An 18673-nucleotide genomic window follows, 5' to 3' on the forward strand; every position below is an offset into this window, starting at 1 on the left:
AATAGCTATAAACTCTCTATGCAGCACATCAGTTTCATGCTCTGTATTGGAACTATGTTCAATTGTATAATCCCTATCCAATAAATAAATTCAATACAAATTCTTTTTTTGACAGATCAACTGGAACGTGTGTTCCTTCGCCTGGGCCATGCAGAAACAGATGACCAGCTACAGGACATTATCTCCAAGTTCCTACCCCCTGTGCTCCTCAAACTCTCCAGCGTTCAGGAGGGTGTGCGAAAGAAAGTAAGACGAGGGTTGTCGTTATCTGTGCATTAAGAGATTACAATGACTCATGAGTCCATGCTCTGTAGCTACACCTCATACAGGACTGTCTCAGAAAATTAGAATATTGTGATAAAGTTCTTTATTTTCTGTAATGCAATTAAAAAAACAAATGTCATGCATTCTGGATTCATTACAAAACTGAAATATTGCAAGCCTTTTATTATTTTAATATTGCTGATTATGGCTTACAGCTTAAGAAAACTCAAAAATCCTATCTCAAAAAATTAGAATAGTTCCTCAGACCAAGTAAAAAAAAACAAAATCAAACATTTGAAAATGTCCATTAATGCACTCAGTACTTGGTTGGGAATCCTTTTGCACGGATTACTGCATCAATGCGGCGTGGCATGGAGGCAATCAGCCTGTGGCATTGCTGAGGTGTTATGGATGCCCAGGATGCTTCAATAGCAGCCTTTAGCTCATTAGCATTGTTGGGTCTGGTGTCTTTCAGCTTCTTCTTCACAATACCCCACATATTCTCTATGGGGTTCAGGTCAGGGGAATTGGCAGGCCAATCGAGGACAGTAATGCCATGGTCAGTACACCAGTTACTGGTGGTTTTGGCACTGTGGGCAGGTGCCAGATCATGCTGGAAAATGAATTCCTCATCTCCATAGAGCTTTTCAGCAGACGGAAGCATGTAGTGCTCTAAAATCTCTTGGTACACAGCTGCATTTACTCTGGGCTTGATGAAACACAGTGGACCAACACCAGCAGCTGACATGGCTCCCCAAACCATCGCTGACTGTGGGAACTTCACACTGGATTTCAAGCAACTTGGATTTTGCTCCTCTCCAGCCTTTCTCCAGACTCTGGCGCCTTGACTTCCAAATGAAATACAAAACTTGCTTTCGTCTGAAAAGAGGACTTTGGACCACTCTGCAACTGTCCAGTGCTTCTTTTCCATAGCCCAAGTCAGACGCTTCTTCCGTTGTCTTGAGTTCAGAAGTGGCTTGACCATGGGAATACGGCTATTGTAGCCCATTTCCCGGACACGTCTGTGAACAGTGGCTTTTGATACCTGGACTCCAGCTTCAGTCCACTGTCTTTGAAGCTCCCCCAAATTCTGGAAGCGACTCTTCTTCACAATGCTGTTAAGGCTGCGGTCATCTCTCTTGGTTGTGCAGCGTTTCCTGCCACATTTCCCCCTTCCAACAGACTTTTTGTGGATGTGCTTTGAAACTGCACTCTGTGAACAGCTTGCTCTTTGAGAAATTTCTTTTTGTGTCTTACCCTCCTGATGGAGGGTGTCAATGATGGTCCTCAGGACAGCAGTCAGATCAGCAGTCTTCCCCATACTTGTGATTTAGTTTACTGAACCAAGCTGAGTGTTTTTCAAGGCTCAGGAAACCCTTGCAGGTGTTTCGAGTTAATTAAACGATTCAAGTGATTCGTTGAACACCCTACTAGTATACTTTTTCATGATATTCTAATATTTAGAGATAGGATATTTGAGTTTTCTTAAGCTGTAAGCCATAATCAGCAATATTAAAATAATAAAAGGCTTGCAATATTTCAGTTGATTTGTAATGAATCCAGAATGTATGACATTTTTGTTTTTTTAATTGCATTACAGAAAATAAAGAACTTTATCACAATATTCTAATTTTCTGAGACAGTCCTGTATACATGTGAATAAATTGAAAAATTCTAATGACTTCAGAACCCATAAAACTTCTCTTCTTGTTGATTTGTTTATTAAACCACCACATTATTTTCTTTTCCTCCTCTGCTAGGTAATGGAGTTGTTGGTCCACTTGAACAAGAGGATAAAAAGCCGACCTAAGATTCAGCTACCAGTAGAAACTTTGCTGGTACAGTACCAAGATCCCGCAGCCGCCTCCTTTGTGACGGTAAGAATATCAACTAAAATGTAGTTCTTATAAATCCACAAGTTTAATATACATAACACAATCAAAGAGTTAAGCATTATTGAAATTTGAAACACGCAATCCCTATTGAGAGTAAAGAGCAAAAAGCACTTATGTACGTAATTGGTTAATGGTAAGTTAACTAATAACTAGTTACAGTAACTAATATCTACTTGTCTGCATCTGTGTTTTAGCACCTTACATTTTAATACCATATGATAGAAATGGTAGATTTTATTGTCACTGATATTGATTGTATAGCAGCACAGCATTTGGATAGACAATAATACATATTACAATATTTAAGTAGTATCGGAAACATCATTTTGTTTAAGGAGAGCTGTGAAACTTGAGACGGTAGTGCTGATTGTTTCATTTATGAATTTTGTAGAATTTTACCATCATCTACATCAAAATGGGCTACCCACGTCTGGAGGTAGGAAAACAGTGCGAGCTGGCCCCCACCCTTCTCACTGCCATGGAAGGCAAGCCACAGCCACAGCAGGACAGGTGAGTGGCACGGCCATATTTACACTTATCACAATATTGGAATCAAAACAAGCATTTATTTTTTATTTTTTAGAAACGCTTGAATAAAGTGAATCCCAGAAGCCTCAGTCCTGTTTAAATGGGGCTGACTATCCATTGCTTGTTGGACTGTGATTTCACTTCTGTCTCTCTTTCTTCCCTTAGCCTGATGCACCTGCTGATCCCAACTCTTTACCATATGAAGTATCCTGCAAACATCTCCAAGATTGCGTCTCCATTTAACTTAACTGAGAGGCCAAAGACGGTGCAGCTGCTGCTGGAGTTCATGTTGGATGTTTTACTGATGCCTTATGGGTGAGTTAACACTGTGCTTTGGGTATTGTATGGTTGTACGTCCCTACCCGAAGCGTTTGAACAAGAATGTTGACTTGTTATATCTCCGGCTCCTCCTAGGTTTGTGCTGAATGAATCACCGACTCGCCCGGCTCCCTCCTCCGCCCAGGGAAGTCCTGCAGAGGGGGCTGCAGGTGGCCAGGGTCTCCCCCAGCCTCCCCCTGGGATGAGTGTCTATGCTGCCAAGAGGGTGATTGGAGAGGCCCAGTGGAGCGCTGAGCAGCTAGAGCAGGTACAATAACTGGGCTGGAGGACGAGTAGTGGCTATATTTTTGGTTGCACGTACATGCGTCCCATTCTCGTCTAATTTGGCACAAATGTCCTCTTGGACTTATTGATGAACTGATTATAATTTGGAGGTACAACCACGAGGTGGTAATTGTAGTTTTTTTGAGTATTTTATTTAGTTTGTTAAATAGTAAAGCCCGTAGCCACACTGACCAGTAGAAAAATGCTCAAAAATAAATGAACAGACAATAAAATAAATTGAAGGTGTACCAATTAAAATAAAAATGTAACTATTAAGACTAAGTAAAACAATAAAGAGAAGTACACAAACAAAAGCGTGTGAGATCATTCAATCATGCGAGAGGAGATTCTCCATGTAGTTGATAAAAGGTTGCCGTAGTTTACAGATTTCATCTTCTTCATTAGTGAGTAAGTTATCTTTTCCACAGGTGTGCAACTGTTCACTTCTGAGAGCCACAATCCAACTGGCAGTGGGAAATCTGACTTCCATTTCATTGTGTGTATGCTTTCTTGACAAACCTTGAATCACTCCGTTCAAAATGAAATATCTCTTGAATTTGAACACAGGTTTTTTTAAATACAGCTCAATCCAAAAAGCTATCCGATAATAGATATTTAATTAATTTTTTATTTTATACCTTCATCCTGTATTTTGTTTCAACAGTGTAAGTTGGGCATAGTGAAGTTCATGGAGGCAAGGCAAGTCCCAGAGGTGGAGACAGTGGTGCACCTGGTGGTGGCGTCCAGCGACACCCGACACGGTGTGGCCACTGCAGCTGATCTGGAGCTGAAGAGCAAGCAGAGGTAGGCGAAGGAGCGTGAATCATCTCTGGTTCACATGTGTGTTTACAGATGATCAAGTCATCCTCTCTGTAATCTTTCATATCACTCAGTAAATGATACAATGTGTTATCAAATGATTAGGTATACCCGTTGTGCTTCAAATTGACATTCTGTGAATGATTGATTATTTGCCAATACAATTTTTTCTTCAGGCTAAATTTAAGAGATTTGACAGGCTGTCATCTAAATCCATCAGAAGAAATACTGAAAGTACAAACTTTTGTTGATATCATTGGTTGTGTGCGTGTTCTGTTATCTTCCAGCATCGTTGATTGGAACAATCCTCTAATTATCAACAAGATGTACAAGGTGTATCTGGGGGATGTTCCTCTTAAATCAAAGGTTTGTAAATTGACATTTACCTTTCAAACTTAACCTGAATATTAAGTATATTGTATAATACTGTTTGTGTATGTGCACTAGGGAGGCAATTTGAAGCAAGAGCTGAAACACGAGCCAGTAAGCACAAGAGTCAAACTGAAGATCCTGCCGCATCTTCTACGCTCACGCCTAGCCGCGGAGTGCTTTCCGGCTAACATCCAGGTCAGCTCTTTGTCCAAGCCTTGGTTTACATTTGTGCATTCTAAATTTTGCAAATCAAATCTGGTGGTTCACAGAAATGGTCATTGGTGCAATCATTTGTTTCCTTTCCTCTGTAGGTTGTGTATGATGGTCTGTTTGGAGCCAACACCAACAACAAACTGCTGTCTCTAACCTTGCAGTTTGTTCATCACATCTGCGTGGTGTAAGAAGTGTTATCTTTCCAGATACAGTCACAAAAAAGGTGTGTTTTTCTTTTTGCATTTGAAAAATAATATTTGGACTTTTTATGTTTTTCAGATGTCCTGATACTAATAAACCTCTGGGACTAATGCTGCTTAATGGTCTCACCAAGCTCATCAATGAATACAAGGAGGTAAAACTACAAATGACATGGCACATTTAAACTTCACTGTCTGCATTTACTGTTTCATTTGATTATATACCTACTAAACAACATTTGTCCTCGCAGGATCCTAAGTTACTATGTGTTGCTTACTCTGCTGTTGGAAAGCTTTCAAGGTATATAATGAAATTACTCCCCCCCCCCCCTTTTTTTTTTTCCTTACACATTGACATCTTGTGTGGGATTTTAAAATTAAAATGTACATTTTATGTCCTCTCCTCTAGCCGCATGCCACAGCTGTTCACAAAGGATATTGCACTGGTACAGCAGTTTTTTGAGTCCATGTGCAAGGTAGGTGAAGGATCTCTCGAATATCTGAACACAGAGTTTATTTCCTTAGTGTCTATTCTAAGAAAAGCACACTGATGTATCTGATATTGATATTTCCTAAATCTTGTGTCATCATTAGGAGGAGGCTGATGTACGTCTGGCCATCCAGGAAGCTTTGTCTATGATGGTTGGAGCTTATGCCAACCTACAGGGGGCACTGCTGAACCTAATGGAGGCCCTGGTGGCTGCATACATTGGAAAGGTGAGTCTATGCGGAGAAAAACAAGCTATTTAGTTTGTAAAGAAACATTAATGTTGACTAGTTTAATAAGTAGGTATGAGGCAAATCAAGAACTCTCTATTTATTCTTTTCGTTGCAGCCGGAGGTGCAAGTTCGCCAGGTGGCCATGAAGTTTGCCAGCATAGTGTTTGCTCCTGATCACGTGCCATCAAGATACCTGCTGCTCCTGGCAGCTGGAGACCCGTAAGTCCCAAAACACAGAACTTCTACATAATGGAAAATTAGTCGCAACACCAATACACATTTACACTGTGGTCAAAAACCAGTTTACTCTCCCAACACCTCACACAAAGACAGGCACTCACCTATATCAACAGGCCGGTCAGCAGCAATCTAACGGCACCATGAATCACATTTATACAACCACAATAACAAAAGTGTTGGGTGATGACGTCATTAATTGACAAAAGACATTCAAAGCTTCGTTCGAAAACCTCAAAAAATGGCATGCAGTACAGCCCTAATACACACTAGAACACAAATAAGATGGGAGATGGTTAGTGCTAAAATGAGGGTGTGAATGCTTTTACTTCACTGAGTGGTGCAGAACATAAAAGGAGCTGTTGTTCGTGTGTTAGGAGGGAGGAGGTATCTGCGGAAGCCAAGAAGGTGCTGAGAGCTTTTACTACCAAGAGCTCGGAGAAGGAGGGACCAAAGCCAATGCCCTCTTTTCCTGACATGGTGGCCTATGTCCAGGAGAAGGTGAGGCTCTTTGCCAAATGTTCATTCTCTTGGAGATGATGCATCCATTACTGCTAAAATAAATAATTAATCTCCTTTTTGTTTTACCTGGTCACGATCAGGCGGCTCAGAGGATCAAGACTCCAGCCAAGTACACTGTTGGAACCTACACTATTCCTTTCAACCCATCTGCGTTTGGGGAGGTAAATATCAATCTGTGATCAGCCTTTGAAATCCATATATTGTGACATGGGATGAGCTTTTTGCTGCAGATGCATAATAATAATAATAATAATAATAATAATAATAATAATAATTTCAAAAATGCTGTCTTCCCAGATTGTGCTCTACCTGAGGATGTGTTTAGCGCACAGTGCCGGGGTCAAGCCCATGTCCACTCGCCCGGCAGACATGCAGGATGATGCACCAGCCATCGGATGCTACGTCCACAGACTGTTGTCCTCCGAGTCTCAGTCAAAGGGTTCTGAGGCAAACCCTGTTTATATCTACATGGATCTGCTGCAGCAGCTGCTGTCTGCTGTCGGGGGTGAGAGAAGTTAACCTGCTCTGTCCTTAGGGTTATTATTCTGCAGGATCAAGTCGGGTCTCCATTGTTATTATGGGCTTCATAGAACATTTAAGATGATCTTTAAGTATTACACGTAGCTTATATGAGTCAGAATCGGGTCTTGAGTTAAGATCTTTACGTCTTCATCTGTATGGTGCAGTATTGTGAAAAACACAAGAATTATCATGTGTATTTATGGCACGTTCATTATTTAATCCCAACAGGAATCCCAGTTATGTACTGTCTACTGGAGGTGGTCTCTGTCTGCCCTGAGAAACTGGCTCCCAGATTTATTGATAAAATTGACTGGATTAAAGTGAGTATTTAATTGTATTTCTGTGTCTATCCTAGATGAAGAATGGAGACAATTCTACATTGAGATTTATTCTGCTCTAATTCATGAGTGAGACAAATATCAGCACCACTGAACAATCAGTGCAATCAGCTGTCCTGTGATCGTGTAAAGCCTAATTCACGTTTGTCCACCGTCGGTGTTTTCAGCTATAACAGATGTTTTCTCCCCCAGAGTCTGATGAACACAAACAAGGAGGACATGAGAGAGCTCGCAGCCCAGCTGTATGCTGTGGTGGTTTCCACCATGACTGGCAACGAGCTGCAGACGGCTGTGCACAACCTGCTCAAAATCACCAAAGACAACCATGTATGTCAATTTGTCTCTCTGGCGCACGTGAACGTTTTTTTTTTTTTTTTTTTTTTTCTTACATTTTAAAAGTGTGTACTTTGTCTTTGTGTGAATGTTAATTGGTTTTGTTGAACCACAGAGTCCTGAGACTCAGCACGGCTCCATCTTGGCTCTCGGCTACATGGTGGGAAGGTACATGAGCAAGAAGAAAGCTGTCACCTCTGGGGACTCTACGTACAACATGGAGCAACAAATGTGCATCACCTCCCAAGGAGATGATGAACTTGTTGCCATGGCCACCAAGACAATTGGTATGTTGTTTTTTTTAACCATTTCCTCCAGTGTAGGCTTCATTTAGTGACTATAACAGCTGTTGCAATAGGTTGATGTTAAAATGCCATTTTTATTTTTGCCTGGATTGTGATGAGATGTGTTTTGTTTTTTTGCACTTAAACATTGATTTTCATATCATTTGTGACAAAAGTTTGTCTATATATTTAAATCCACTTGTGTGTGTGTGTGTGTGTGTGTCCATCCAGGTTCCTTCCTGGACAGCAGTAGTGCGCTGCTGGCTGTGGCGGCGTGTACAGCTCTGGGAGAAATTGGCCGTAATGGCGCCCTGCTGATCCCTGCAGATGGGCCGGGCTTTACCAAACTGTCAGCCTTGGAAAACCTGCTGGCTCGCATCCCCTCTGGCAAGGAGAGCACAAAGGTAACCAGGGACTACCCAAAATGAAGTGGTTACTCAAGTGGCAACCAGTATGCATGTGTGTATTCATCAGATCGTAACTAAAATATTTGACTCGTATTATCTTTACCTTAATTATCTTGTTTGTGTCCGTCCATGCACGTGGTCCAGATGAAGGAGCGATCAATCCAGACCTTGGGGTACCTACCTGTGGGAGACGGAGACTTCCCTCACCAAAAGAAGCTGCTGCAGGGTCTCATGGACTCTGTAGAGGTATGGAACATACTGACTGACGGTACAATTAACAATAGTAATGCAGGGCTTTCCAGAGACCACAACAAAGTCAGTGGATACATCTCTCACATTTTTCTTTTTCTTAAGGCCAAACAGGTGGAGCTGCAGTTTACAGTGGGAGAGGCTATAACCAGTGTTGCAATAGGCACCAGCTCTGGAGCTGCCAGAGACCCATGGACCTGCACCGAGGAACAATACAGCCCGCCACAAAGTAAGTACTTTCAGTTGTAGTAGTTGAATTTTGCTATGTTGGTGTATTCTCTACACACGACCTCTATTACATGTCTGTCTGACCAGGGAGAGGGACACCTCCTCAGTTGCTCTTCTTGAGGTTTCTTCCTCTTTTTTTTTTCCTTATCTGAACAGAAAGTTTGAGGGCAGAGAGTGTCGTATGCATTTCAAATTGTCGAGCCCCTTGTGCCAAGTTTGTTATTTGTGATATTGGCTATATAATATAAATAAAATTGTACTTTTTGTATATAGTACCAGTCAAAGGTTTGGAGTCACCACCTCTTTCAAATGTGAATGAGAAGGTGTGTGCAAACGTTTGACTGGAACTGTAGGTTTGTACATTTTGGAGTAAAACAGACCTGCATCATAAGTACTAATGGATTAGGTAATTTCTTAAGCTATGTTCACACAAATGTGATAGATTTGGTATTCAAGTATAGGGTGGACCACATTGAAATTTTCAAGTGGTCAGATTTGTCAGACAGTCTCTTGCATAGTGACAGTGGTTGTCACAGTGATGATGAATGACACCGTTTCTGTCCAGCAGCTCAGCATTGCTACTAACGTACGGATGCAATGTCATGAAGTCGCAATCGCACGACTCCACTTCACACAAACGAATGGTCGTCCGCTCTTTCGCCACTTTTGAGGATGAGAAACTGGAATAGTGACCGGAAGACGATTACTTGCAAAGTCATGACAACCAAATAAGCATCAGTAGGAGTGCAGCATTTTCTCCTGAGGCAGATTGATAAACGGGGCAGAGGATGGAGGATAGGATTACGTTACCGGAGATCAAGAAAAAAAAGTTTTTTTTAAATTACCTATTGATATTCACTCCGATGCTGCTGAACAACATCCTAGAGGAAACGTACGAATGCTTCTCCCTCAACATTTCCACGCTCTTCCTTTCTCCGTTAGATGCGAAAGCTAATGATGTGGTTCCTTGGGTCCTCAAGTCCATCCTGGCCAGGTATATACCCAGCCAAAACCCCCACGTCCGACAGGCAGCCTGCATATGGCTGCTTTCCATGGTCAAGAAACTCGGCCAACACAAGGAAATCACGGTGAGTGTATTGCACAGCTATATACCTCTGAACTGTGGCCCTGATTCTCTTTAGAGTCAAAGTAGGAACTCTAATAAACAGGAGACTGATCACTTGAACAGCAGCTGTTTTCGCAGGCCTTGTACAGTGACTGGAGTAAAATAGTTTTTGTCTTTGTGATTTTAAATATTTGTACTTTCCCTTTACATTTGTTTTGAAGCAGAAAGAAAAACACATTTTCAACAACAATTGTTAGGGCTGGTTTATGTATTGAGTTTGTGTAGCACATTCAGTCGGCATGTGAAATCCCTTTTGGTTTGTAATACAAATAATTGTGCTTTTACTCCAACAGTCCCATTTGAAGGAGATTCAGGTGGCGTTCATCTCTGTTCTCTCAGACCCTGATGGTGAGAAAGACTTCTCTCTAACCTGGCTGTTGATCTGTTCGTTACTTACAGTGTTGTTTTTTATGTACCTGTGCAACATTACAACACAAACCATCACCCCATGCTCTCTGTCCTTCCTAATTCTTCATCCGTCCCTCCTTTTTCTTTCTTTTCATCTAGATTTGAGTCAAGATGTGGCGTCTAAAGGCCTGGGCCTCGTCTATGAGATGGGAGGAGAGCTCGACCAGCAGGAACTGGTGTCCACCCTGGTGGAAACACTCATGACTGGCAAAAGGTGAGTGGATGGTTAAGCGAAGAAGAAGGAATGAAACTAGAGAGAATCACGGGATGGTTGTGTCCTTTCAACAATTAAGGACTTATTTATCTTTGCACACAGAGTGAAACATGCTGTTTCAGAAGATACAGAGGTGTTCCAAGGAGAAGGTTTGGGGAAAACACCTGATGGGTAAGTGATTCTGTATGTCCACAAATATTAGACCTTTTCTGCTTTCCAAAAGTAATGAAACGGGTAGAGATGTGCGTGGGTTTTCTGTGAAATTGACCGTCTTCTCCCTCTTGTATTGATGGCAGTCACGGCCTGACCACATACAAGGAGCTCTGCTCATTGGCCAGCGACCTGAACCAACCAGATCTCGTCTACAAGTTCATGAACCTGGCCAATCATCATGCCATGTGGAACTCCCGCAAGGTATCCTCCTCATCCTCTTTCCCGTGCCCCACATGTGCCACTTTTTCCTAACTATCTGGAGTTGTAACCCTTCCTTCCACCGGACCTCTCCTCCTTTTCAGGGAGCAGCTTTTGGTTTCCACATGATCGCATCCAAGGCCGGCGAGCAACTGGCACCATTCCTGCCCCAGATTGTGCCCCGCCTGTACCGCTACCAGTTTGACCCCAACCTGAGCATTCGTCAGGCCATGACCAGCATCTGGGACGCCTTGGTCACCGATAAGACCCTGGTAGGAGTTTAGTCTTGTGCAACATACACACTCATGCATGTACAAACAAATGGATGTAAGAGACTATCATCATCAGAAATAATGTGAGCATGTCGGTTTGTTCTGATGTGTTTCAGGTGGATAAGTATCTTCAGGAGATTCTGCAGGATGTAATATCCAACTTGACCAGTAACACCTGGAGAGTGCGCGAGTCCAGGTACAATAAAAAAAAAAAATATATATATATATGATTGATTTCCAGTATTTTACATATTAATATTGTAGTTTGAAGGTATAAAAGCATACGATGTAAAAATCAGCTTATAATGAATTTATTTTCCTTCCAGCTGCCTCGCCCTGAATGACCTGATTCGTGGCCGTCAAGCTGATGACCTCATTGATCACCTGGCAGAAATGTGGGAGACACTGTTCAGAGTCCTTGATGACATCAAGGTGAGCAGGGAATGATCGCACTCGATGTTTTAATTCACCAACCGATGGAACTCGTTAATAGCTGTCATGTGGGGTAGACCTGACGCACACTGCAGAATAACTATAAACACAATACAAGTTTAGTTCTTTCATTATTTTATAATGTGTCATTTTGCATTTCAGGAATCTGTGAGGAAAGCAGCAGACCTCACACTGAAGACTCTCAGTAAGGTAAAGCTGTTTGTCACGATATGGGCCTGTGTGTGTGTGTGTATATCTATCTTTGTTATTGTGAGTGTGTGTGTGTGTGTGTGTGTGTATATCTTTGTTATTGTGTGTGTATGTGTATATCTTTGTTATTGTGTTGTTAAGTGTCTGTCTTCCTCTCTGTCCAGGCGTGTACTCGTATGTGTGAGTCTACAGGCTCTGCAGCCCAGAGAACTGTTGCGGTGATGTTACCCACACTTCTGGAAAAAGGCATCATTAGCAATGTCTCAGAGGTCCGCTCACTCAGGTAACGTCTCCCTCCATAAATGTGCTCTTGGTTTTCCTGTGTCCCCATGCTCAGATGTTGCTTATGTTGATGCAACTTATGGTGTATATCAGTCAAATACAAAACTAACATTTTAGAAGTTGGGGTCGAAGGCCATCTGGGGAAGTTTTACATTTTTTTAAACAGTTTAAAACATGTTGAAAGTTGTTTTTTTTGGTTCATAAAAGGCACCAAGGCAACAAGAGTTTTCTAACATGTCATGATGTGGAGCAATACGGCTTTTTTGTTTGTCTCCACATTAGCATGTTTTGATTTTGTGCCATTGCATTGTCTGCCTTGTTCTCTCTAAACCAGTCTGTTATACATCCTACCAGCATCCAGACCCTGGTGAAGATTAGTAAGACGGCCGGTGCCAGACTAAAGCCTCATGCTGCCCGGCTGATCCCGGCTCTGCTGGAGGCTCTCAGCACCCTGGAGCCTCAGGTCCTCAACTACCTCAGTCTCAGAGCCACAGAGCAAGAAAAGGTAACCTCAGTCGTTTACTGCGTCTTCACCCAAAGTACGGTAACCACAGCCTGTAAGTTTTATCACAGGTTAGACTCCACATTGTCATGATTTGTGTTCTCCTCTCTAGAGTGCCATGGACGCGGCCAGGCTGAGTGCTGCCAAGTCCTCGCCAATGATGGAGACCGTTAACATGGTAAGAGAAAACCTCATAATTATTGATACCAATGTCATTATCGATTCTGCTTAATCGTCCGATTCTTTATATCAAGTCCTGGTCAATTCGATGTGTGGAAGGTAGGCCAACACAGGTTTCCACTGAGTGAGTCAACTGTGTTATTATATCTGAGTGAACACAGTGTACGTGAAATGAGAGAATGTTTGTTCAGCACACGTTTCATTTAGGCTTTCTTAGCCGAAGGTGTGGCACTAAAGCTATTCTAACTACATGTAAGAATAACATGACCGTACAACTCCTTTGGATCTGCTTCTCGATTCCCGTCATAATCCACATCATAAATAGTTAGTTGAACTTCAGTTGCCAATTCCCTTTGACTTTTAGGGTCTTACACCCAAGCCAGATTCCTACTTGACGAAACGAGACAAAAGCCAATGAGATCTGTTTTTGTAATGATCCGTCTTGTGTGTCCCTGTGCTCAGTGTCTGCAGCACCTGGATGTTTCCGTGCTGGGAGAGCTGGTTCCCAGGCTCTGTGAGCTGCTCAAGAGTGGAGTAGGCTTGGGCACCAAGGTAGACGCACACTTCTCTCGTCATTTATTCCCAGATTTTCTGTAAATGGTTGATGCTTTTTAATAATTTAAAATCCACCTGCTTCTTGACTGTTGGCTTATACATGCACTGTATCAGCCTGTTCATGGTTGTCTCTGTTTCCGGCACAGGGTGGCTGTGCGAGTGTAATTGTTTCACTCTCAGTGCAGTGCCCCCAGGACCTCACCCCATACTCGGGTAAAGCACAAGTCGGCTCGTCTGTTCTGTAATGAGTTTGCCGTTTTGTGCAAGTGAACTAATGAGAAATGTATATTTGTTTTGTTTCCAGGTAAACTGATGAGTGCCCTGTTGAATGGTATCCATGACAGAAGCAGTGTAGTTCAGAAAGCATTTGCCTTTGCTTTGGGACACCTAGTCAGGGTAAGCTACACTTGTGTTAAGCAACCTTATTATTATATTAATTACACCAGAGGTTGTTCTCGGTGACTCGATAAGCATGGGTTGTTGTGCTTGTTTTTACCATCAGACTGCAAAAGATGGCAGTGTAGAGAAACTACTACTGAAGCTCAACAACTGGTACTTGGAGAAAGAAGGTAAGACGACAGAAAATCTTTTTTGTTCTCAAAATATACGTGCATTAAACCAAACGGCGACTTCTTTACTCTGCTCTCTTCTACTCTCTCTCAATCCCAGAGCTAGTGTACAAGTCATCAAGTGCGTTGACCTTGCACGCCATCAGCCACTACAGTCCTGATGTGCTGAAGGCACATGCAGGAGTGGCTCTGCCGCTGGCCTTCCTGGGTATGCATCAGGCGCCAGGTCCTGATGAGGAGAAAGGAGAGAGCCATGATGCCACGCTGTGGGCTGAGGTGTGGCAGGAGAATGTCCCAGGTCAGAAACATGCAAACATTATATAGTTTCTTTTTTTTATACAATTAATGTTCAGACGAAACAATTGACAAAATACTTGGATATAGGAGTATAGAATTTTGGAATATTAGTATACATAAAAAAATTTTTTTTTTAAATCTGTATTTTGTCATTGATTTAAGCTTTTAATTTTTTCCCAAACAAATGTTCTGTCATTCTAGGAAGCTTCGGAGGCATCCGACTCTACATGACGGAGCTGATCGCTATCACCCAGAAGGCACTTCAGTCCCAGTCCTGGAAGATGAAGGCTCAGGGTGCGGCTGCCATGGCCACCGTTGCCAAGGAACAGACGGGCTCATTGGTGGCACCCCACCTTGGCATGGTGCTAACCGCTTTAATGCAGGGACTAACTGGACGCACATGGACCGGCAAGGTAACAGCTGATGATACAACAGCACAACCAACAAGTTGGGAATAAATTGTTAAAAACTTTTGGATTCATTTGTTTCAGGAGGAGCTGTTGAAAGCAATCGGATCAGTAGTCTCCAAATGCAGGTGAGACTCCTTGCAGAACTTTTCTTTTCTTTTTCTATTAAATGCCGGGTTTTTTTTACAAAAAAGTTATACTTAATTGCTTCTATTGTTTCTATGGCTTTCAGCATGGAGCTGAAGAAGCCGTGCACAGGCCAACCCACTATCTCCGAGGTGCTGGAGGTTGTGTTGAAGGAATGTCGTAAGGAGAGCGTAGTCTACAAAATGGCTGCTCTGCGCTGCGCCGGAGACGTGCTCCACAGCACCCAGGAGGACCGCTTCAGCGACATGGCGGAGATTCTTTTCCCTCTAATCAAGAAGGTTAAATCACATCTACTCCTCTGATGACGCCTGTTTTGTTTATTATAGCCCCATATTGGAAGAATTTTTAAGAATCCTGTTTAACTGTGTTCGATCCATCATCCCGATTCCCAACAGAACTGCCCAGAGAGCGGCGGTGCATCGCGGAGGTCACTGGAGGATGATGATAGAGATGTGAAGGAGAAGGAGCTGCAGACAGAAGCTCTGCTCTGTGCTTTTGAGACTCTTGGAAAGGCTTGGCCCAGAAACCCTGAGACTCAGGGTAAGTTAGACACGACTGGACCTCTGCTCAGATATAACAAGTGTCCAATCAAAACAAACTCTAAACCACATTTTCCAAGCCGCACACTTGTTTGACATTCTGTATTGGGAAACCTAGACATCCTGAACAATAATTAACATTCCAACAACAATATTATGCAACAAGGTTTGAGGCTTTAAATCGTCTTTCTGAAGTTGAGCTGGACTTTTGACTCTCACCCAGTCGCTGCTCATGTGGCAGACCACACCTGCTGCTTTTGAACCTTGACCCCACCCCAAGTTGTGATGGTCCTCACGGCACCGACGTACAGAATCAGATCCAAACTATTATTTCTGCCTGCCCCCGATAGGGATGGATGGATCAACTGATCTGACCTTTACAGACATTTTGCAGTCGGCGCTAGTTTGATTTTGCTTTTGTTTTTTAGGTTACCCAGCGAGTTTTAAGTCTCAAACAATATGTTTGGTTTGTCTGAGATAAAATACATATTTGTCTTCACTCAGACATGTTGCCATTGTTTATGATTATGACTTATCATTCTCCCCAGTATCTATTTTATTACCCATTTTATATGTGTATGTATTGATTTACATGTTATATAAGAATATCCATAATTTGGTAGACGTGTGTGTGTGTGTGTGTGTGTGTGTGTGTGTGTGTGTGTGTGTGTGTGTGTGTGTGTGTGTGTGTGTGTGTGTGTGTGTGTGTGTGTGTGTGTGTGTGTGTGTGTGTGTGTGTGTGTGTGTGTGTGTGTGTGTGTGTGTGTGTGTGTTATCCACTAAATAGGACTGAGATTAAATATAAGCTGCACTATACTACTCCGACAGCAAGCAAATATTTCTTAACAACCAGAGACTCGATTACATCGTCGGTGTTATTATAGAGTAATTCAATAATGTGCTGAACATTGTGTCTTGTCTGTAGCTCGTTTCCAGCTGGAGGTGTGCAGTCTAATGTGCGAGAAGCTCAAGCTAAGCACCTGGAAAGTCCAGCTTGGTGTTCTGCAGTCCATGAAGGCATACTTCAAGGGGTAAGGACCAAACAAACATTTGTTTCTAGTTTGTTCTTTGAAATGAACGTGGAACTCATCGAGCGGATCAAAGTGTGCTCACGATGAACATTTGTAATTAAAGTGACTACATGTGGTGTTTTTCTCTGTAGGTTATTGCTGCTTGAGAAGGGAAGTGAAGACTTCAATGCGTTGTCCCAGATCCTCACAGAGGCCTGTGCTGCGCTCACTTACCCTTTAGGTAAGGGCCTCACCATTTCAGCTCGGCTCGTATCTTAGTGATGAACTTCAGGCGTATTCAACTATGTTTGTGTTGTTGTTCCAGAAAACAAAAGTTATTCCTCAGTGAGGACAGAGGCCTTGTCAGTGGTGGATCTGATCGTAAAGAGAACTGGAGGTAAGTTTTTACTGCTACTCAGATCGCCGTAAAGCGTATCGCTCTTCTGTTGTGATTTAAAAAGGTGAGCATAGTTTTCTTCAGGGGTTAGGCTTTCTCTTCTGCCACAAAGTACAGTAAGGTCATATTAACTTATATAAACAATGGATTACAAATCCGTTCTCACGGATTTACACGTCGTGTCTTTTTTTACTACCGTGAGTCCAAGTGCCACCGATGAAAATACTCTTGTGCCTGTGTGATGATAACAGAGAGCGAGCAGTGGGACTGTGTGTCTGTGAAGAGCCGGGAGCAGCTGCAGCGGTCCCTGTCAACGATGCAGACAGACAGCCGACCTGACCTGAGGGATAAGGCACAGGAGCTGCGTAGACACGTCCAGAGCCAACCATGAGCGTGAACTCACACACACACACGCACACACGCACCAAGCTCACCAAGCCGGCCAGATACATGCAGTCACTAAAAAAGAGCATCAACTACTTTTTACTTCTTTATCATTTTAAAAAAACCACACACTTCTGTCTGATGCAGTTTATTCTTTATTTCACAAATCATTGTCATGGCATTACTTATCCATATTACCCGTGAGCTTCGAAGCTGGCTCCACTTACTGACCGACTCACATTTATTGGCTGACGAAGCTTGACCTTGAAGCTTAAAGAGAGTACAGTGACACGGTTTGTCTCTGAGTCTGAACTCGCAGTGACGAGAGGTGAAGGGCGAGGTTATTATTGTAACGTGTCAAGTTTTATTTCATTCATTTAAATGGACAGTAACATAATGATAATAAATGCTATATAAACCATTGTGTTGGGTTTGTGGATGCTGTATATCTATAGCCCCAAAATGGGGACTTTTACTACTGTTGTGAGTTTGCCTACTCATTAAATATCAGAACAGCAGCAGGTCGTACTCGTCCTTCTTTAACGCAGAAGGTTGACTACGCTCGTTCAAAAGGTGCACTTTTCAGGGGTGTTGGACACTTCCTCACTGTTTTGCCACTGCTGCGGAGTAGTGGTAAAAGAGCTGAGGCATTGGAGATATGTCTCCTGTAAATGTTCTGTCTCCTGTGTTCAAGGTGAACGAGTGACACAACTGTCTTCAGAATAGAAAAAAAAAAAAAAAGAAACTGCTGTTATGTTGAAAGTGATGCTATAGTTGTTTGAATTTGTTCCTGATAAAAAATAAAACTACCTTGACTATTTGGAGAAGTGGCTTTGTTTTGTCTTGATACAGATTGATGTGTGTACATTTGTCTCCTTTCCACTTCCTGGTTCGACGCGACTCATCTCACTTTTGGTACAGAGGAAAGACTTTAGCACATTTCCAACAAGCAAAAGATAATTAAGTGTTTCACTTAGTTTGGTTTTTTTTAAATGCCATGCTGTATTTATTTCACTGCACATGCTTAGTGGGATCTGTCAATCATTTAAAAGGCCAAACTTAAACTGCAAAAGCAAAACAGTCATGTATTAGTTTTGTTTCTCAATCAACAAATCATATCTTAGCTGCAATAACCTGATCTAGTTTTTTGGTTAATTTAACAGCCAATCAAATGTTATGACTTAATTACAAGACCCAGCTTGACATTACCGTGAGAGTAAACAGTAAATGATCCATGAGTTATTTCTTATACAGAATCGATTTAAGGTTTGTCGTTGGGTTCAACATTATAGTATGCAGTAATCTAGTATATTTTAGGTAGTTACAATCCTGTTAAATAGTGGACCATCAACCTGGCAGTAAATGTTATGTTTGCTAATAAAGTCTGGATGATTGGGTTTAAAATGTATACAAAAGTAAAATTGCAAATCAACCAAATCGCGTTTTGTGTTGTCAGATTTGTAAGAACATTTCTAAAATCTGACCACTCGGGTTTCATAGCCAGTGACACCGTGTGACTTGCTGTCTTCCATTCTTCGATACGATCACTAGGGGGCACCAGCATTGTAGATCATTAGTTTCATCCCATTTGTAAAGC

At 42.2% G+C, this 18673-nt stretch overlaps 1 protein-coding gene across 1 annotated transcript; it reads left to right on the plus strand.

Moving 5' to 3' along the window:
* Positions 1-121: 121 nt before the first annotated feature.
* Positions 122-17900, plus strand: ecpas (Ecm29 proteasome adaptor and scaffold). The gene is made up of 48 exons (XM_029442180.1): positions 122-246; positions 2025-2141; positions 2551-2669; positions 2853-3002; positions 3102-3273; positions 3955-4094; positions 4397-4475; positions 4557-4676; positions 4793-4878; positions 4974-5049; positions 5146-5195; positions 5304-5370; positions 5489-5611; positions 5730-5833; positions 6229-6352; positions 6454-6534; positions 6671-6878; positions 7124-7215; positions 7426-7560; positions 7682-7853; positions 8082-8254; positions 8402-8503; positions 8612-8735; positions 9677-9822; positions 10154-10208; positions 10368-10482; positions 10585-10653; positions 10779-10896; positions 10998-11165; positions 11282-11361; positions 11492-11597; positions 11760-11807; positions 11972-12090; positions 12444-12594; positions 12704-12769; positions 13234-13323; positions 13473-13539; positions 13631-13722; positions 13829-13895; positions 13996-14193; positions 14394-14605; positions 14684-14727; positions 14832-15024; positions 15142-15286; positions 16211-16316; positions 16448-16536; positions 16621-16692; positions 16944-17900. Exons 2-48 carry the CDS (start codon positions 2028-2030, stop codon positions 17081-17083), a joined length of 5367 nt encoding a protein of 1788 aa, XP_029298040.1. The 5' UTR covers positions 122-246; positions 2025-2027; the 3' UTR covers positions 17084-17900.
* Positions 17901-18673: the final 773 nt, after the last annotated feature.

Source organism: Cottoperca gobio, chromosome 1 (genome assembly GCF_900634415.1).
Source record: "Cottoperca gobio chromosome 1, fCotGob3.1, whole genome shotgun sequence".
In the NCBI taxonomy this organism is placed as follows: domain Eukaryota; kingdom Metazoa; phylum Chordata; class Actinopteri; order Perciformes; family Bovichtidae; genus Cottoperca; species Cottoperca gobio.

Excerpts from the sequence above, each read along its gene's own strand:
- ecpas (XM_029442180.1), top strand. The coding sequence starts at position 2,028 with ATGGAGTTGTTGGTCCACTTGAACAAGAGGATAAAAAGCCGACCTAAG. Across the intron at positions 4,677-4,792 it reads GCTTTCCGGCTAACATCCAG|GTTGTGTATGATGGTCTGTT; the intron begins GTCAGCTCTTTG and ends TTTCCTCTGTAG. Across the intron at positions 5,612-5,729 it reads TGGCTGCATACATTGGAAAG|CCGGAGGTGCAAGTTCGCCA; the intron begins GTGAGTCTATGC and ends TTTTCGTTGCAG.